At 33.9% G+C, this 19,614-nt stretch overlaps 1 protein-coding gene across 1 annotated transcript in view; it reads left to right on the top strand.

The window, feature by feature from the left end:
• Positions 1–19,614, top strand: part of CAMKMT (calmodulin-lysine N-methyltransferase) — a 330,598-nt gene that overhangs the window by 17,229 nt on the left and 293,755 nt on the right. The window contains exon 3 of the mRNA XM_019748655.3: positions 1,824–1,888. Coding sequence (XP_019604214.3) covers positions 1,824–1,888 — 65 coding nt within the window. The remainder of the gene's footprint in view (positions 1–1,823; positions 1,889–19,614) is intronic.

Genomic DNA, 19,614 nt, shown 5'->3' with positions numbered 1-19,614 from the left:
TAATTTATAATATGTTAAACGAAAACACACAAGAACAGTATGGACAATGTGCTTTCGGTCATTTAATGACAGTTATATGAGCACAGCATAACATGTGAAGGCTATATACCAAAATATTAGCTGTGGTTATTACTGCATGATAGGATTATGAGCAGTTTTTTCTTGGAGGAACAATACATTGCTTATTAGGAAAGTTTTTTTAATTCGATACTGTATTGCCGATCATTTTAATAGTGTCATCTTGTATTTTACATGTTGAATACTTTGTTCTTTTTCCTCCCTTGTTTCACCTGTAGTTTTTCATGTCAGCATAAATAACCTCCTCTATACCTAGAACCTTGCATGCACAGAGAAGATGCAGAATCGTTGTGTTACGGTGATGAAAGTTAGATTTGCGGTTGGCAACTTCATTGCCGTAGATTGTGATTCTGTCGAGCCCAATGCTTCTTTGGCCATTGATTACCGCAGATGACTTTCTGCATTCTCACTCAGTCACTCTACCAGAGAACTTGGTCTCTATGATAGAAGTAAAGTTTTTCTGAAAAGAGTAATGCAGTTCTTGTGTATTCTCTTACTATATGTATGTGTTAGTGTGTTAGGACTCCCCACACAAAACACTACAGACTGGGTGGCTTAAACAACATGTTTATTTTCTCACAGTTTTGGATCTAGAAGTCTGAGATCAAAGTGTTGCTGTTTGGTTTCCTCCGAGGCCTGTCTTTTTGACCTGCCAGATGGCTGCCCTCTTGCTGCCTCTTCACATAGTTGTCCCTCTGTGCATGTGTCCTGTTGTCTGTGTTTCCTTTTCTCATAAGGTCACGAGTCCTGTTGCACTAGAGCCCACCCGAAGGACCCCATTTAAATTTATTTCTTTTTTTGAAGGCCCTATCTCCAAATACAGTCACGTTCTGAAGTACTGGAGATTAGGGCTTCAACATATGAATGTTAGGGGAGACACAATTCAGTCCAAAGCATTATATATAACTTAGGATAAGTTTTAATGACAAAGTTAAAGTAGTGTTGATGAAATAAATTTTATTATGAATTATTAATGGTTATTGTAAACTGTCATAACACCTTAAAGAACTATGGATATAAGGTATATAGGGTTGAATGTAGAAGATTTTAGATCCATTAGCACCAGTATTTTACCACCCCTGGAAAAGTAACTCAAACTCTATGACCTGTTGACAGTTGGGTCCATTTGTATATGAAGAGTAGTATCTTTTATAAGTATTAATAAAATATCAGTGGTCAAATTAAGTATTTAAAGGATTGTCAAGAGAAAAGAGATTAGAATTAAAGGGAGTGGAATTAAGATTAGTGGGCAAAACATACAAAACATTGACCTCTGATATTTAGAACTCCCTGCAGATAGAATGTACAGACCTGAAGTTTGGTTTGTTCTTTGTGATGAGTTCTGAGTTTGTTGGGCTATTATAGAGGAAATTTAGGTTTTGTTGAGGTTCCAGAAGTTGATTGTTTATTTTTCTTTTGAGTTTCTCAAAGTATAAGGTTTTGTTTAGTTTTGTTATCTTTAAAAAGATTAATAATCTCACCTTTATATAACTAAAACAACAATAAAAATATTAGTACTTTAAAATGTAGATTAATCGTCAGACAATGTTATTTCATTAAATAGTGGGAGGACTACATTCTGTTATTTCTTTTCTTTCTCCCTCTAGTGGGCAGAAATATTTTAAAAATAACATGGAAGGGTTTATTAGTATTGGGTGTATCACAATGTAGTCTCAGCTTTTTAAAAAATTAACAAATTGTTAATATTTCAGAATCATTAAAGAAAATGCTTTTTTCCTTTCTAGGCACAATAGTGGATCTTTGAATATTGAAGATGTTCTTACCAGCTTTGACAATACAGGAAATGTTTGTAAGTTTTATGACCACTATATAGAAATATTTTTAGTGTTTTAAAAAGTGAATTTATAATTGGTGCTTTTTTCCTCACTAATGTTTATTATACCGACTAATGTGTGGTGTGTGCACCCGTGTGTGTATAAGAGAAACTCTTACTGTTTTTAGCCGCAAAATAAGCTTCACATATGTTGCACCTACTAAGTGGGATGGCATTTGGCAGTTGTGTGTGTCTGTGACAGAATGAAGGCAAGAAGGAACACTGGACTCTCCAGTAGGATCCTTTTTGTTTATTGTTTACATTTTGAGCTTAGTTAATCCAACAGAGGGGCTCTTTCTTCTTGCTGTGTTTTGGGTGCTTTCTTTTCCTTTTCCTGCTGCTTCTTTCTTTCACTACAGAATAAACCTAGATCAGGTTTTCCTTGCTGCTAATATATTTGAATACCAGAGTGTTTTTGTTTTATGCAATATTAGAATATTATGGAATATATTGTCTTTTCATCTAATTAAGTTGTGATTTCTGAGAAAATCATTTAAGTAATTATGTCATATGATTAAAGAAATCAAACAAGAATATTTTTATATCACTGTGTTAAACAACATACCATGATGTGTACTGCTTTATGTGCACTGCACAGAGTATTTCTCTTAAGAATACGAATTATCAATGAAATATGACGGTTTTAAATGCAAAAATTGTACTCAGATACTTTTTTTCTCAAAGGAAATTTCAGAAGTGTAACTACTTATTGTCAGCACCAAAACAACATACTTTGCTAACAGCACTACTTTATAAAATGCTCTCTAGTTTTAGATCTGCGTAGAATAATGTCCAACAATACTTAGGCAATAATTTTGTCCTTATGCCCACATTATGACAAACTTTTGACTAGTATAGAGAAATATTTATGTATTTTGTCATTAAGGAATTTATAAATGTCCTAAAATTATCCGAAAATATTTAAAATAAAGTAGGTTTCCTTTTCATAGATAGTGACATGTCTATCTTTTAGTTTCTACATGTTGGCAATTGATGAATTCTTTTCTCTTTAGGCATATCTCATATTTTTATTGGGGTTTAGGGCAAGAACTGGGCAAAGGATGCTAATGGTGGTTGAGGAGACATTTTCCTTTAGTTCTGGGATAATGTAAAATATCATAAAGTCAGGCTTATGCATACAGAATTTAGGAACATGATTCTAGAATGGTAAATGTGGAATTTTTGATTCAGTAATGTGAAAATGCAGTATGGTTCCCTGTGGTTCAGTATGAAATAGGACCACTAGCTGGCAGCATTATGTAAAATAAAAATATTTTCCTAACGATCTAAGCTATTATTTTATATGTGAACAACTATCTTATACATCTCTAACATTTTCCCCATCAACTTGCTCCCCCCAAACCCCCAGTTGCTGTTGCATTGACAAATGGAGAAATTGCATGTTAAAAGTATATTTTTACTGTTGTCTATTGTTTGGTAGAAAAGTTTGAGTCTTTGAGACCCACCTAAATTTGAATCTTGGTTCTCAAATTCATCTTGAGCAATTTATATCATCTCTCTGGGCCTCAATTTTTTTCATCTTTTGGAGCTGTATATACAAGGTAAAGAAAATGCAGAACTTATACTACATTCTCATAAATGACACTCAATACATGGAAGCTATTTATTATCACTGGTGATGAGTAACTCTAAAACTTCTTTCATTTTTTTTCTAGTAATGAAGATAATATTAAGGATTATTCTGATGTTTTAAAATAAATTTATTTTGATTAAACTGACAAGGCAAGAAAAATAGATTAAATTACCAAAATAGTAATTTGTTAAAATGTCTTGTCATAAATGTGGCCTTAGAAACCTGAATATATTGCCAAGTGATAGAAATGGTGACAGAAATAAGGTATATTGAAACATGTTGTTTAGCATAACTTTTATATTATACTCTTTATTTTAAAGGAAAAACCTGTACTGATATTTTGCTTAATGATAAATTAGTAAAGTCTTGTTACAATGAAATAAATATTGATTATAACTTTTATATAATCTCTGCCAAGGCTGAAAGTGATCAAGGATTGAAAAAGTGATTTTTCATTTCAATGCTTCAAATGTTTGATTTTACACCAGTTAAGTGATATTAGGTTGAGCTTGTGATTGGAAAACCCAGCAGAGGGCGCCACATCATAATTCTGTCTCATAGCCCAATATAATTGAATAAATAACTTGAATAATAACTGTAAGCTTTCATTATATAAACATATAAAGATGTATGTTTCAACATTTCCATTGGATTTATTTTTTTATATATTTAATATATTCAACAACTCATTAATATGAAAAATAGATTTTCCTAACCGATTTTTTAGTTATTTTTTTGGTTTTTGTTTTAAATATCAGTTGAATTTTTATGCTTCTAGCTTTAAATAAAGGAATACTTTTGGTCATGTTAATCTTGGTATATATAAATATAGTATATTATATTGTATATATATATCAATGTTTTAGAGTAGAGGGTTTAGAATGACATAAATATATGTGATTTATCATATGTTGAAGATAGAATTTCAGTGAGAGTGGAAAGGATGGATTCTTCAATGTATACTATTGGAATCATTGAGTAGGAATTTAGAAAAAATAAAGCTGAATCTCTCCTTTATATTATATACCCAAATAAATTTAAGATGGATTAAATGTTTAATTAAAAAATCCTAACACTCCTAGATATCTCAGGTGAATAATTTTATGATATTGAAATAAGGAATGTCTTTCTAAGTATGACCCAAGCCCCATGAACTTAAAGATGAATAGATTGACTAAATAAAGATTTATAGTCATTTTATTTAAAAAGTATCAAAAAAAGTTGAAAGACAAATGACAAACTGCTAATTATTATTTATGACATATATGCAGACAAAGATATATTCTCTTTATTGTGTAAAGAGCTCCCACAAAGCAATAGCAAAAACAGACTGCAAGTCTATAAAACACAGAACACAGCCAAAAATTAGGAGAAGGTAGTTCACAGAAGAAATACCAATGCTCTATAAACCCATCAAATGATTGTTTATTAGTAGTGAAGTAATGAAATACAATTAAAACAGTGAGATATAATTTTTGTTTATCAAATTGGCAAAGATGAGAGAAAATAAGCATAATCAGTAAATTGTGGAGTAAATGGGTATTTTCATCTACTGTTGGACTTGAAAATTGATTCTACTTCTTCAGAGGTAATCTGGTGATATTTTCATAATTTTAAGTATCTATATCACTTGACTAATAATTCCTTTTCTAAAAAGTAATGAAATCAGAATGTAAAGGGATTCACTGTAGTGCAGGAATAACTGGAAAAAAACCCATAAATCTTTAATTTTAGGTGACTGGTTAATTATAGATAATCCATGATATTAAATATTATAGCTGTTCCAGATCTCTAAAACATATTAGGTTAAAAAAATCACTATAGGGAATATGACCTTATTTCTGTAAAATACATATACCCATCCAGTAGGTATGTATATGCATAGAACTATGTCTTAATGGTGGTAGAATTTTGTTGGGGTATTGAGGTTATCGATGACTATCTTTTTCTTCTTAATACTTTTCAGTATTGCTTGATTTTTTTTAATGCCATGTATTAGTTTTATAACTGTAAAAAGCAATGTTATTTTTTATTTTGAAAAAAAGTAGATACTCTTTAAGTTTCAAATTGAGTATTAATTTTTTTGACTGAAAGCTGGGATGAAATCTCAAATTATTAAGGACAGCACTGGGGGAAAAAAGGAGCAATTCACTTTACCAGTGAAAAAATATAAAGTTGTTTTTATTTTTTAGCTAAAGCCTCCCTATCTTTAAAAAAAAAAATTGATTTATATTTGGATTAGAGTTGACGTACAAAATTATATTATGAGTTTCAAATATACAACATAGTTATAACTTATGAGATGATCGCCCTGATAAATCTCGTACCCATCTGACACCATATATAGTTATTACAATATTATTGACTATTGAGCTATTTGTTTTTAAATAGCACTTTTCTCCAGGTAGCTCACAGCATATTAGATGTTAATGTATTAGTGCCCCAATACACTTATGAGATAAGAAATCAGAGATCAGATTATTCTAGCCCCATATTAGGTCACGAGAGTATAAAGAGGTTAAAAACTTAGTCTGGCAGAATATTGCACTTGGGCATAGATACTTTATAAGTTTTGTTAAGAAAATAAATTTTGAAGTTCAGTGCATCATGTGTTGAGTATGCATGGGTAATAGCCAGCAGCCCTGAGACTATTAGGAGCCTCTGTGCCAGTGGGGAGCTGATAGTATGAAGCACTGGCTCTGAATTTGGCTCTTAGCCCCTGAGAGGTGCACAATGTGTGTGTAGTCTTTGTTAGAAAGACTTCTGGAGGGCAGGTTAGGTCTCTAGATGGTAGCTCTCCCAGCCGTGTATCTCCAACTGTCTGACTTCGTAGCTTCATAGTTGTCAGGGCACAATATTGGGTAAGCATGCCCTCAGCCTTAAACAGAGTCCTATGCATTTGTTTTTCACTGTTTGCTAGGGAAGGAACATTGAGAAGACGTCTCTTTTTAAGACACTTTAAAAATTTTTATTTGAAATAAAAAATTATGGAGTTGGAATGTTTCTCCTTGATAACAGAATGTGCTGCAATTGTGAGAAAAGACTGAAATAAATCCTATAGTCCTCTGTAGATTCGTAACATGTATTAATGGTGAATCAGTGTAACAATACTGGCGTGTAGTTCATGTCTTTGCCATAAACCTCCGAGGTTTTTCCCTCCTTTGAATATTCGAAGGAATGTTTCTAATTTAGGTGCCTCTAAGTTTTAGCAAAAGATAAGCTAAGCAAGTCTTTTTTTCCTCTCTCTCTTTGAGCAAATACTGAGTAGTACTTATTTCTCTGTCTTTTTTAAAAAAGCTACCCTTTCTTTTGCATCCCCTACAGCATTTATCAGGAACTTTGTGAATATTATTATCACTTAATATTCTTAATGACTTTGCAAGGTATTGATAACTTGCTTAAAAAATGAATATTTAGTAAGTGGTCACACAGGAATTTATAACTATTCCACTGTATTTCTTGAAGGTAGCATTTCCTGAAGACGGAGAGAAATGAATTTTAAAAGTTCATGGTGGGAATTGAAACTAAAATGGTAACTTGGAGTGCTAGAAAATAACTTTGGCAAATGGAAAAGAATTCTGTCCAGTGGATTGTGTCTCAGAGGAGACTGATTAAAGGTCACTGCAAAATGGGCCCGCTAGGGTTTCTGAAAGGTAGCTGACAATCTAATGGAGTGGGGATTTGGGGAGCGAGGATAGGGGTAGAAGAATACATTTTCTTCTAATAGTCTAAAACCAAATGTGGATTTTGTTTTACTTCAGATTTTTTTTTTCTTTTTTGAAAAGTGCTGGTTTTTTGCATGACAGTATAATAGTAATACTGATTTTTGCTTTTAGTAATTATTTCATAGTCCTTTCTCTAAGGTACTCAATATTTCCCTCGTGCTTATGGCTATAATGATATTTAAAAATTATTCATGTAAATATAAGTCACACAAAAAGCTCAACTAAAAGGATATTCTTGTCTTTAGCCGAGTAGTTTGGATTGTGGACAGCCTTTCCACGGAGAATTGTGGACATTTGGACATTCGCATGGCCTGTGTGTATTGCACCACTCTGAATGCTTGATGTGAACTAAGTATTTGATGACTGAATGTATTTAGTGCTGTGAATATTTATGTCACTTTTTTATGTTCTCCCTTCTCACCTTTCACTCTCCACTCCCAGCCCTGAATCTGAGTATTTGTGTTGTATCCTGGGCAGGTGGGGACAGTTCATGGAAGGAATGAGGAAAAGTTTCAGATCATTCTGTCTTTGTATATGAGTTGGAAAATGTGGATGTATTATTATGTATATTATAGATGCCTCGCATGCTCTCAGTCTGCTTGTTCTATGCCGGATCAGGTAGTCTTTGCTCCTGGTGGTAAATCCGTGGTTTGCCCATCCAGGTGGTTGGAGGTCAGACTTCTGTGTCATTGCCGTTTCCCAAGCATCCCTTGGTTTCTGACTGAAAGGTGTGGTGGAATCCAGACTTAAATAAAGTATCATTTTTAATTGTATGATAGTCAAAGAAAGACGAATCGTATTTTGATTAATCCTGGACTTTGGTTTTATTTTAATATTTGACACCTTAATCTGAATTTAGTGGGGATTAGTTGGACTGCCATTATGTACAATTGAGAAGTGGCATAGATCCATGTAAACCACAACTTTTCTGCTTGTGCTTGTCTCCTGGATTCCTTTAAAGGGGAAATTAAAATAACAAGAAAGGGGAGATTGATTCATATTGCTTTCTTTGACCTTTCTATCTTAGGTCCTACAGATTTGTAGTTTGTATCCTACAATTGAGCATTCAATTTTGTATTGTATTGTATTAACTATTTGTTAATCTTTTTTCTCCTCCAATAAAATTTAACCACCAGATTACAGGCACCATAGCCTCTCTGGTTCAATCTCAGGTGGTATTAGTCTAACGTCCATGCAATAAAAGTCTTTTCAAATAACTTGAGTATTTTACCACTGTTGGTCAAATGACATGAAGGCATCACAGTCTTCAGTAATTTTCTTTTCTTTTTACCCTCTTCCATCTACTACCATCCCACATGGCTGCTGGTTCTGCACCTCTTAAATATGAAACAATCAAACAAACATTTGCAGCACAAAATTCTAACTCTTGTATCTATCATAAGGCAACTCTCATCTTCCTTTTTACCCCCTTTCTTTCTGATTCACTGATCACAGTACTGAGGAACTAGCCTGTCAAGGCAGGAGCCTCCTTGGAGGGTGTGAGCCTGGGGTAGGCAGAGGACAAGAGACTAAAACAGACCAATTTCTTTTAGTTACAGTGACTGTACAGCCTGGGTTGTCTGTCATGGTCCCAGTTTTCACCTGTTCTTAGCATAATTATTAACAGTGCCTTCTTTCACTACTAGGGGTGTCCTGGCTTACATGATACATTATATGTCAACTTTAGAAGACAAGGAAAGAGAAAGATTGAAAGCTTATGTTAATTATTTATATCCGGTCATACCTCTTTATTCCACCATAGTAGCTTGTACAAGGTCTGGCTCAGATGGTATTCAATAAGTATGTATTGATTCATTTGAATCCTTAGTCACACTCAGATGAATCCTTTCACTCTACACAAATGTATTTGTATGTGATATGCTATTCTGCATAACACAGAGGAAAATCTAGGTCTCAATTTTAGAGGACATATACCACAGGCCCTGTAAACTAGTAGAAACTGAATTCAGAACACATGCATGTTTTGATTCGCTAATGTAATTTGAAAAAATAGTTGAATTACTGCCAAGATTTGAAAATAGGAAAATTCACATAAAAACCTGATTTCTACATTCTCATAGAGTGAAATAATGATCTAGCGGTCTGAGTCTGAGCGCATAAGGTAATTCTTAGCAGGAGATGCGCAAGTTCTCCATTTTGTGTCCTCACCACTCCACCCACAGACATTTGAATTTGCAATCTCTGATACATGTAATATATGTGGAGGCATTTAATGCATATTTGTCTTTGTATATTTTTTAGATTATTAATTATCTACTTAAGAAAAGTCAATTCTGATCAGTAATTTTATCAAAGCTAATTAAATAAAATACTTGTAAATACTTTTGGAGATAAGCCTTTTTTTAACTCAACAAGTTAATCATTCATTTTTTTGGAAATATTTTCCCCCGTACTATCTAAGAATGACAACAACAATTAACAAATATTTATATTATTATATTTAATAGAAAATAAGATGATGTTATTTAAAATATTTTTTAACTGCCAGAACGTATAATAGAACATATTTTTGAAACAATTATTTCAGTTAAAATTGTGAAATATATTAAAACATGAAATGGAAAATTAGTATAGAGCTATAAGAAATTTTAAATATTTGTGAGTATATGTGTGTGTGTGCATGTATATGCATATGTGTGAATATATAAAATATATAGTTACTTTTATCTTCATTTGCATCTTCTTTATTTATAGATTGGAAAAGAAAGAGCAGTCCCAACAAGTGTTTATTAAGTACCTATTATGTGCTGTCCTGCATTTTCAATTCTCAAATGACTTTTCAACTTTGAACTACTACAAAGGAATAAAACATTCTTTCTACACGTTGAAGAAACTACTGTGTATTAAAATCTGGATAAATATCTGTGCCTGATACATCCAGGTACTTGGATGATCTCTGTGAACTGTCTTAAATCTCACCAGCAAACATTTAAAAAATAATTTAGAATTGCTATATTGCTTCATCAATGAAGAATTCATCCTGGTAACAATTTTTAGAATATTGGCAAGAAAATGACTTGACTTACTCTAACTACATTAAAATTAAATTTAATGGCATGAATATGTAATTTCAGGACATGGTTTTATTTGTATAATTTCAAGTCTTAAGATGTTTTTAGTTAAAATTATCCATATGTTGACCATTAATTTCATGTTTGTGAAGTCTTTTCTGATACCTTGTGATCTGTTCCAGTCGATCTCTAGGCCTGCTGCAATCATTTCATCTTGGAATCTACCTTCCCTATCATCCTGGGGATTCTTTTCATCTCTTTTTTGTCGGATCTCATTTCTCAAATAGAGAAATGGCTTCCTCTTTTTTTACTCCATCATTTTGGTTGATCATAAGTTCCAGGAGCTTACTGCGAAAGTAAAAGGAAGTAATTTTTTGAGAACTTGTGATATTTTGGTTGGATATAAAATGATAGAATTTGAAATAGTTTCTCTTTAAAAATTTTATAGCAGTGTGTTGTAGATTCTCGAGTTGTATTTGATAGTCCAGCGCTATTCTAATTATCTTTTTAATGAAACCTGTTAGTTCTCTCTGGAATTTGACAGAATCATCTCTTATTTTCAGTGTTCTAAAGTTTATAATATGTTATCTTGGAGTGGCTCTATTTTTTTAAAGATTTTATTGGGAGAGGGGAACAGGACTTTATTGGGGAACAGTGTGTACTTCCAGGACTTTTTTCCAAGTCAAGTTGTTGTCCTTTCAATCTTAGTTGTGGAGGGTGCCGTTCAGCTTCAAGTTGTTGTCCTTTCAGTTTTAGTTGTGGAGGACGCAGCTCAGCTCCAGGTCCAGTTGTCATTGCTAGTTGCAGGGGGAAAACCCCCCATCCCTTGCGGGACTCGAGGAATTGAACTGGCAACCTTGTGGTTGAGAGGATGCACTCCAACCAACTGAGCCATTCGGGAGGCAGCTCAGCTCAAGGTGCTGTGTTCAATTTTAGTTGCAGGGGGCACTGCCCACCATCCCTTGCGAGACTAGAGGAATTGAACTGACAACCTGGTGGTTGAGAGCCCACTGGCCCATGTGGGAATCGAACCTGCAGCCTTAGGAGTTAGGAGCATGGAGCTCTAACCGCCTGAGCCACTGGGCCGCCCGGAGTGGCTCTATTTTTAAACATTGCATGGACATTTGCTGGGTATTTTCAATTTAGAAAGTCTTATCTTTCAGTTCTGGGAGATTTTTTAAAAGTTCTTTCTTTAGTGATTTCCTCCCTTCTATTTTTTCTGTTGTCTCTTTCTGGAACTTCCACTTTTCAAATGTTGAACATCCTGGACAGGTTCTCTTATCTTTTCCATCTTCTGTATTGAATATTTTTGACTTTTTTCTTTACTCTCAGGAACATTTCTATGATTTTATCTTGCAACCTTTCTGTTGGATTTTCCATTTCTATTTTTATGCCTTTTAATGTCCAAAAGCTCTTTTTTTTTTCAGTTTTTTCTCCCATTGCATTCTTTTCAGATTTTATTGCTTCTTAGTTTTTAAAATATATTACTGAAAGTGTTTTGGTTTTTTTTCTTCTCTATTTATTGTCTCTCTTTTCTTCAAGTTCCTTTTTCTGTTTGTTTTCTTTGGACTTATCTTTTATAGTAGAAGTCTTCATCAAATATTTGGTGATCTTTAAGAGTTGTATATTACAAAACTGATTGGATTCTAGCTTGTTGTGATGTTCCAGCTTGCTGAATGTGAGTTTCACTGTGGGATGACCTGGCTGGACTGTTTCTTGAGGAACTGTGGATGTCCACATATTTGGGTGTTTCTCTTGAGCTGGTCTGCTTCCCAGAGAAAGCTCATTTAAGTCTGAGTCTGCGGCTTTGGGCAGTGTGTATACCTTAGTTGCTAGGATTTTGGGTTGGGTAGAAGAAGAGTCTCAACATTTCTGTTACTCAATTTCTCTTTAAAAAGTGTTTTACCTTACCCTTCACTACCCTCCCTCAACTGAGCTAATGCTCTGCAATCCAGAGACCCTTTGATTTAGACTCTTCAGAGACTAGACTGAACTAGATGGAGGAGGGTTAGTTGCCCAGTTGTTTGGAGTGGGAGACAAGATTTCAAGGTCTAACTGCTTTGTAAATAGATTTTCAACAAACCCTACTGTATAAATACCTCCATTTATAGAGATGTAAATGACTGCCAATTTAGGATTCGGATTTTTGCTGTTATCTTCTTGTGCCTTTATGAGCCCTTGTTTCATTTTCAAATCTACTTGCTTTTGTTTTAGATGGTGTATCATGAAGAGAGTGGAAGCTAATATATAGCTTCACTCTAACATCCATAACTACCATTTTTAACACACATATATGCACACACACACACACATTCATCAATCTCACATAAATGCTATAACAACTTAAAAATAACAATAACAATTTTAAAACTTCATTTAAGTAGACCGTATATGGTTCTTGTCAGATCTACACATGGAAATATTTCCAGTTGAAATATATTGAGATGAATCACCAAGGCTTTGCACAAATTTTAGAAATTCTTTTCCGTTTTCTGAATTCCTTAGCCTGCAAGATTCAACTCAAATGTCACCTCTTCTGTAAATCCTTTCCTGATTCTCCTAAGTACAGTAGCAAACATACATCTTATGGTTACCAGTGGACTTAAAAAAGAAAATGCCATTAAAACTTATACCATATTATAATAACTGTGGTTAAATTACTTACTAGACTGTAGCTCCTAGAAGCAGAGATTTTTCCCCTCTGTGTATGTACAGTGCCTGGCATATAGTGAATAATCTATAAATGCTTTGTGGATTAGTGAACTTAGTATTTTAAAAAGTTAACCGCACTTTACATAAATAGATTAGGATATGATTATTTTATAAAGTGTTCACTGTACAAAATAATTTACTTTAGGATTCCTTTAAATAACCCGTCTCTAGAACATTTAAAATTTCATTCTCTGCTTTTTTTGAGGAACACATCTATGTCTAGTATCCCTTTTGCGTATCTGTGTACATATACACACATTCTATATTGTTTTTCTTTAGTGGGGGTGTTATATTTTAAAAGAAATAAATGTTATTTTCTTACACATTGGTGATGTTTTTCCCTCCAAATATCCTTTGCTGGGAGAGCACTAAGTGGTTATTCACCTAGCTTTCTCATCAGTGCAATATATTTTAAGCAGCTAGTTCCAAAATACATTCAAATAGCATGTCCTATTCCTCATGAATTGCTATTACTTTGCTTAAATTTCCCACTCGGACCACCAGCAATCCCTTAAGTACTTTCCCTACCAGCTAATGCTAGCTTTTAAAAATCTACTTAATGTTACTCTTTCTTTCTCTTTGTTGCCTCTGTCACTTAATATACCTCTATGCCTGACTGATATTGTTCGTTTTCAAGGTCTTTTTATGCTTTTAGGATGATCTTTCCTAGTCTATTTTTTTACTGTCTTAGATGCGTTGATTATGCTGTTTCTCCATCACAAAGAGCTTAGTAGAGGGAAGAAGTGAATATTATAGATGTATTTTTGAAAAGTTATGTATACTATTAAAGGGAATACAAATGCTGGTGGCTACTATATAACTAGTGTTCCAAAAAGGGTTTTGATAAACTTTTAGAGCTGTTCATAGAGACAGAACTATTAAAAGGGGATTTGTTTCCATTTCATAGACAAGGGGAAAAAGGGATCTTTAAAGTGTGGCAATTGTTAAATTTGAATGATGGGTAAATGGGAGTCATTATTTTCTATTTTCTTCTAAAACTTTCACATACAAGGTTTAAAAATATTGAAGTATCATTTACAATTTTTTTTTGACCCAGCAATCGCAGTTTTTGGTATCTGTCCTCCAGTACATAAAGGACATGTGCACAGGGATGTTAAATTTGTCTTGGAAAATAACCTGTAAACAGTCTGATGAGCCTATTCCCATCATTAATAGAATTATTGGATAAATTACAGTGTATTTATACAATGGATTATTATGCAGTAATTAGAAAGAATTAATTGAGTTATATACTATGTTCTAGAAGCATGCACAAGATGTATTGTGAAATGAGTTGAGAAATGTGTATAATATGATTTCAGTTTTATAGAAAGAAACTATGTGAATATGCTGAAAACTGTGAAAGCATATGTACCAAATTATCAGTATTGGTGATTTCTGGAAAGTGGGACCTGAGGGGATAGAGTGGAGGAAAAATTAATATTTTTCTCTATTAATCTTTGTATTGTTCAATTTGTTTCAAGTATGTGTTACTTTTTGGGGGAAATGTAGTAAAGATTTAAAAATAAATGTAAAAATAAAACACTTCCAAAGTGAGTATCGGTTCATCCATGATAATAATAGAAACTCGTTTTTAAAGCTTGAAAGAGAAGTGGAAAGTGATGTGCAAAGGAAACCAAATGATGAATTAGATCATAGTTTGCCTTCAGAAAGAAAAATAAATGAATTGATGTACTCATCTATGGAATATACGAGTATATTGAACTCTGACTCTATTCCCTAACTTCTAATAGAAATTGCCTGGTAACAATTAGAAGACTTTGGCCTTCTCTACATTAATTCAGTAGCCCCTAAAAATTTGACTATGCCTAGAATTCAAGCTTCTCTGTTATGGGAATTGAACCAATCTATTTCATAAATAAAGATATCCAATTTGAAGAGGCCATATTTAACTTAGAACTAGGGTATGTAGCATTATATCAGTTAGGGTTCTTTGATTTCAAGCAACAGAAACTGACTCTGGCTAACTTAGGCAAAAAGAAATGTATTGGAAGGATAATGCTAAGCAGGTAATAGAATTTAAGTTTCACTTGACAATTGGGCATTTCGCTTAATGTTTTAGTATGCCTCTAGTTATATTTCCTGTGTTTAATTAGAGCTTTGCACTGCGAGTTCTTAGGCAAACACCTTTTGTCATCTTGCCTTTTAAGGATTAAATTTAGTGGTGTCTTTTTTTAATTACTGTTTTTTTTAAAAGGGGAACTTATAAAACATCTATTGTTTAAAGTGTGCTCCAGTAAATGATGAGTTTGGAATTAGTTTCATTTAAGAGGTATAACATTCAAATACTTACGGATAGTCTCAACCTACATGTGTTATTTTAGAATTATCACCATTGAGTTTTTCTTTCATGTTACATCAATTTGTGTGTGTGTGTGTGTGTGTGTGTGTGTGTGTGTTTAAAATAGTTTTTGGGGTTTTTTGTTTCTTCTTTTAATGGTACATTTCTCAGGGAGATTCATTGTAAAGGCTTTTTTGCGTTAAATTATAATTTTGTACCTATGCTATTCTTTAAAATTTCTATCTACTTAATTGAAACACACTGATTTTACATTATGATTTCTTTAAGTCTATGAAAGAAATTCTTCCAGAATTTTCTCACATACACTTTAGAAATAGCACCCTAATTTTGACCCAATTTTTTAAGTTAATTATATATCTGTGTTTCACAGCAGACTCTTCTAAGAGGCTTAACACCACTTTCAGTAGAAATCGTTTATATTGTATATGTTTATATATATAAATTACATATACATAGGTAAGTTATTTATAATAAAGGCCAGCTTAATGTTTTTCATTTTGAGAATCATAATTTCTTTCTTATGTACCAGATATAGGGAACACTAAGGGGAGGAGAAGTTAAGCAAATAAGTAAACACATTGAGGGTAATGGGAGCTAAATTTCTTAGTGTTAGCAGTGGGAATTGTAACTATGGAAGGGGGGGAAAGGCTAAAACCCTGTAGTTTTGAATTAGAATTGGAGGTATCAGTATGAACTTACTGCTTTGTCAGATAGATGATAGACAGATAGATAGATGTGTATTTCCCAGCTGTGTCGGGGTCTGATGGCAGTGAGCATACATAGCACCCAGATCTTGGTTTCTAAATATCATTCTCCACTAAAAAGAACCAGAGCTCTTTGGAAAAATGCTGAGGACTGGACATTTTATGTCATAAAATAAGGAAGTACTCAAAGAGTGATGAGTACATACCCAAAGGACACAGGACCTGGTTTCAGGGAGTTACTGTTGTTTAAGTGTGAGGCCATTTGAGTATCAAAATAAATGATAGAAACAGATTGTAACCCTTTGAGTAAAATAGGACTCCATGAATCTATACTAATATTAATAAATACGTAAATGAGGGAGAACAGAAAGTTCTACCTATATCAGAACGTCATTTAGTAGTAAATCTAGAACAGGTACTATATACATCTAGAACCTTGGCACCAGTGACATTTTAGGCAAGATAATTCTTTGGGGATGGGGGTGGGAGGGAACTGTCTTGGGCACTGTAGGATATTTCGCATCTCCGTTGTCTTCTACCTACTAGATAGTAGCATCCCTCCCCACCCCCAACCTCCAGTTGTGAAAAATAAAAATGTTCCCTAGGAGGCAAAAATCACATCCCCCTATCCTTATTTGAGAACCACGAATCTAGAAGGAATGATGGAATTAGAAAATGACCATTTGGTAAGTATCACAGTAATAACTGAGACATAAATTATCAATGGATTTAAAACAAGTAAGTGAAAATTTGAGGAATAGGATATTAACATAATCTCAAAGTATCTCTCCACAAAATACTAACCACTTAATTGATCAATACAACATGCTTATAATTAACTTTATAGTGGGAAAACCCAGCAGATACCACCTTAACCAAGTAATAAAAATTAACATCACTACTAATGGGGCAAATCAACATTATGTGCCTCCTAATATGATGCACTAAAAGAGAACCGCATTGCGGCTGTGGTAGGCCTGGCCCAAATCACAAATCACGAGGAAAATCATATACACCTAAAATAAATTGGGGGACATTCTGCAAAGTAATTGGACTGTGCTCTTCAAAAACATTAAGGTCATGGAAAACTGGGAAAGATGGAAGAACTGTTCCCGAAATTTGAATGGGGTTTGTGGGTTAGACAGTCATAGTGGAACAGTGTTCATTTCCTGATTTTGATGATTAAACTGTAGTCATGTAGAAGAGTGTCCTTTATTTCCCAAACACACTACACTTATTTCCTTGAGAATGTTTCACTTTCTGTTCCTTGTGTCTTTTCTCAGTTCTTCACATGGGTGGCTCATTAAGGACTCAGTTGTCACTTTCTCAGAGGCCGACGTAACTGCCATGTCTAAAGTACCTAGCTTTCCCAAATCTCTATCGCTTTATATTGTTTATGTTATTCGTACATTCATTGTTACCTGTGATTGCCCTCTTATGTCTGTGTTGAATGCCTGTGTCTCTCTTCTGAAAGAAGCTCATGACAGCAGAGGCCATCTATGTGTGGAAACTTCTGTCTAAAACAGTGCCTCCTACCTAGTGGACCTACACTAGCCTTTTGCTGAATCAGTGACTGGGCCTGTGAAGTCTAGCCTTCTATGTTAGCTGGTCGGTCGTGTAACAAATCTGGGTGTGTTAAGATGGGCCAGAGGGCACTTGCTAAATATTGTAGAAATTAGTGTCTACTGAGAACAAGAGATAAAGTAGTTTGGGTTGGGTGTGGCAGTGGAAGGGGAGACAGAAAGGGTATAAAGAGAGAGAAAAGGAAAATACAGTTGTTTGATGTAACCTAAAATAGCTCATGGGATTGCTTGTATGTGCTTAAAGAGTTGGATTGAATGCAACTTCTCTAGGGCAGATTTTGCCCAACCATTGAATTAAGACCCAATGAGTTGTTGGGATCTAGCTCATTCTGCTTTCTGTGCCAGCTGGATTCACATGAAGGCTGTAAGTAATCAAATCCTTTTAAGAAGTAGAGGATAGATGTTCAACACAGAAATAAAGGACTGGAATAGGTCATGTTGAGTGATTGTGATCTCAAGTTCCTGTCAATGTAAGAAATGGCCAAACCTGTGGAGAATTTGTGCGTTTATTTGATCCAAACTGACAACATACACTGAGGCGCAAGATCTCAAATGCTCCAGAGAATAACAGTTTCGCAGCTTCTTTTATGCATTTGAAATTAAGGATGGAAGTAAGATTACACGGAGGTGGGAAAAAGCAAGGTAGAGATTGGATTACAGGATAGTTAACAAGATTATGTGCTTTCTTGAGGGTGGTTACAGTTTATTTCCAAAGTGTGTTAACCTAGATGCACAGAAACAATGGACGGGGTTTGCTTCAGGCAAAGATAAGCCTTTTAATAAAAATTTTTATGCCTGTGGTATGACTACCCACCATGATCTACCCAGTTAGGAATTTATGATCCGATCACCCAGTGAGGTTACTTTCTGTAGAGGCCCCTTTTTTCGTCCACATTCCCATGCTTATAGTCTTAAGGAATACATGTAGGTCTTTTTCCTGTGAATTAGTTTTAAAATAATCATCCCAAATTATTTTTGACATTGTATCCATCTTAGATGACTGAATTGAGTGAGACCTAAAAAAAAAAAAACCAACAACAAAAAAGGCAGATAAACAGCAAAATTATTGCCTTATTAACTGACCAAGAACATGTAATTTTGTTGACATTTAGATGGGTATATTGCATCTTTAAAGTGGGGCTACAGGGCAAGGTCATTAAAAACATAAAACCTCAAAAACTTAATCAGTTGAAAAATATACTTTTTCATCTTGTGAACATTTTAATATGCCTTCTCCTGAACTTTCATTAGTTATATCTATGTTTAGAACATGTAAGTTTGCCCAGTAAAAGAGGTTTCAGATATTCAAATGAGAGGAACAGCATGGATTGTGATGTCTATACTAAAACATTGTTTTAGAAAGATAGGGATAGAAAAAGTGAATTTTCAGTGGTGTTTGATGAATTGCTTTGTGAGTAACTGAGACCACTTTCCTTACCGGCTCTATTACATATTCTGCTTTAGCTACTGTCTTTTCTTTTCTAGCTATTCAATACTATATATATATATATTTCATGTACAATAAGTTCTTTCTTAATGAATAAGTGAGTGCCTGGCTATGTATTATGCAGAAAAAAAATCATCTTAAGACAGTTTCTGCTCTGAAAGTGTGTATAATTAACGCATTGCTTATACAGTGTAATACATTGATACAGTAGCATTTATGATATGCAGTGTGTGGTGGATACAAGGATGGATAAGATCTTGATCTTAAGGGACTCTGTGTCCTAAAAGGACCCATGGGTAAGATTACAAGTATTTTAACGAATTTGATAAAAGAGATAACATTTAGAATGTTATCAAAGCCTAGGAGAAGGCAGAAACCTTTTGGAAGTGGGAGGTGGATTCAACAAACGCTTCTGAAAATGATTAAATAAATAATCTTAAAGGGTATTTGAAATAGTAAGGCACTATGACACTATAAATTTAAGTGCAAAATTGTGGGATGTTAACTTGAAGGGTAAAGTACTTAGGACCGTGAGTGGTACGCTGGAAAAACAGAAAGAGGAAGCAAAAACACAGGATTGAA

This window comes from Rhinolophus sinicus, chromosome 2 (genome assembly GCF_057876585.1).
Source record: "Rhinolophus sinicus isolate RSI-liver-muscle chromosome 2, RSI-T2T, whole genome shotgun sequence".
Lineage (NCBI taxonomy): Eukaryota > Metazoa > Chordata > Mammalia > Chiroptera > Rhinolophidae > Rhinolophus > Rhinolophus sinicus.
Note: the sequence above shows the minus strand (reverse complement) of the source record. Positions and strands in the feature narration are given on the sequence as shown.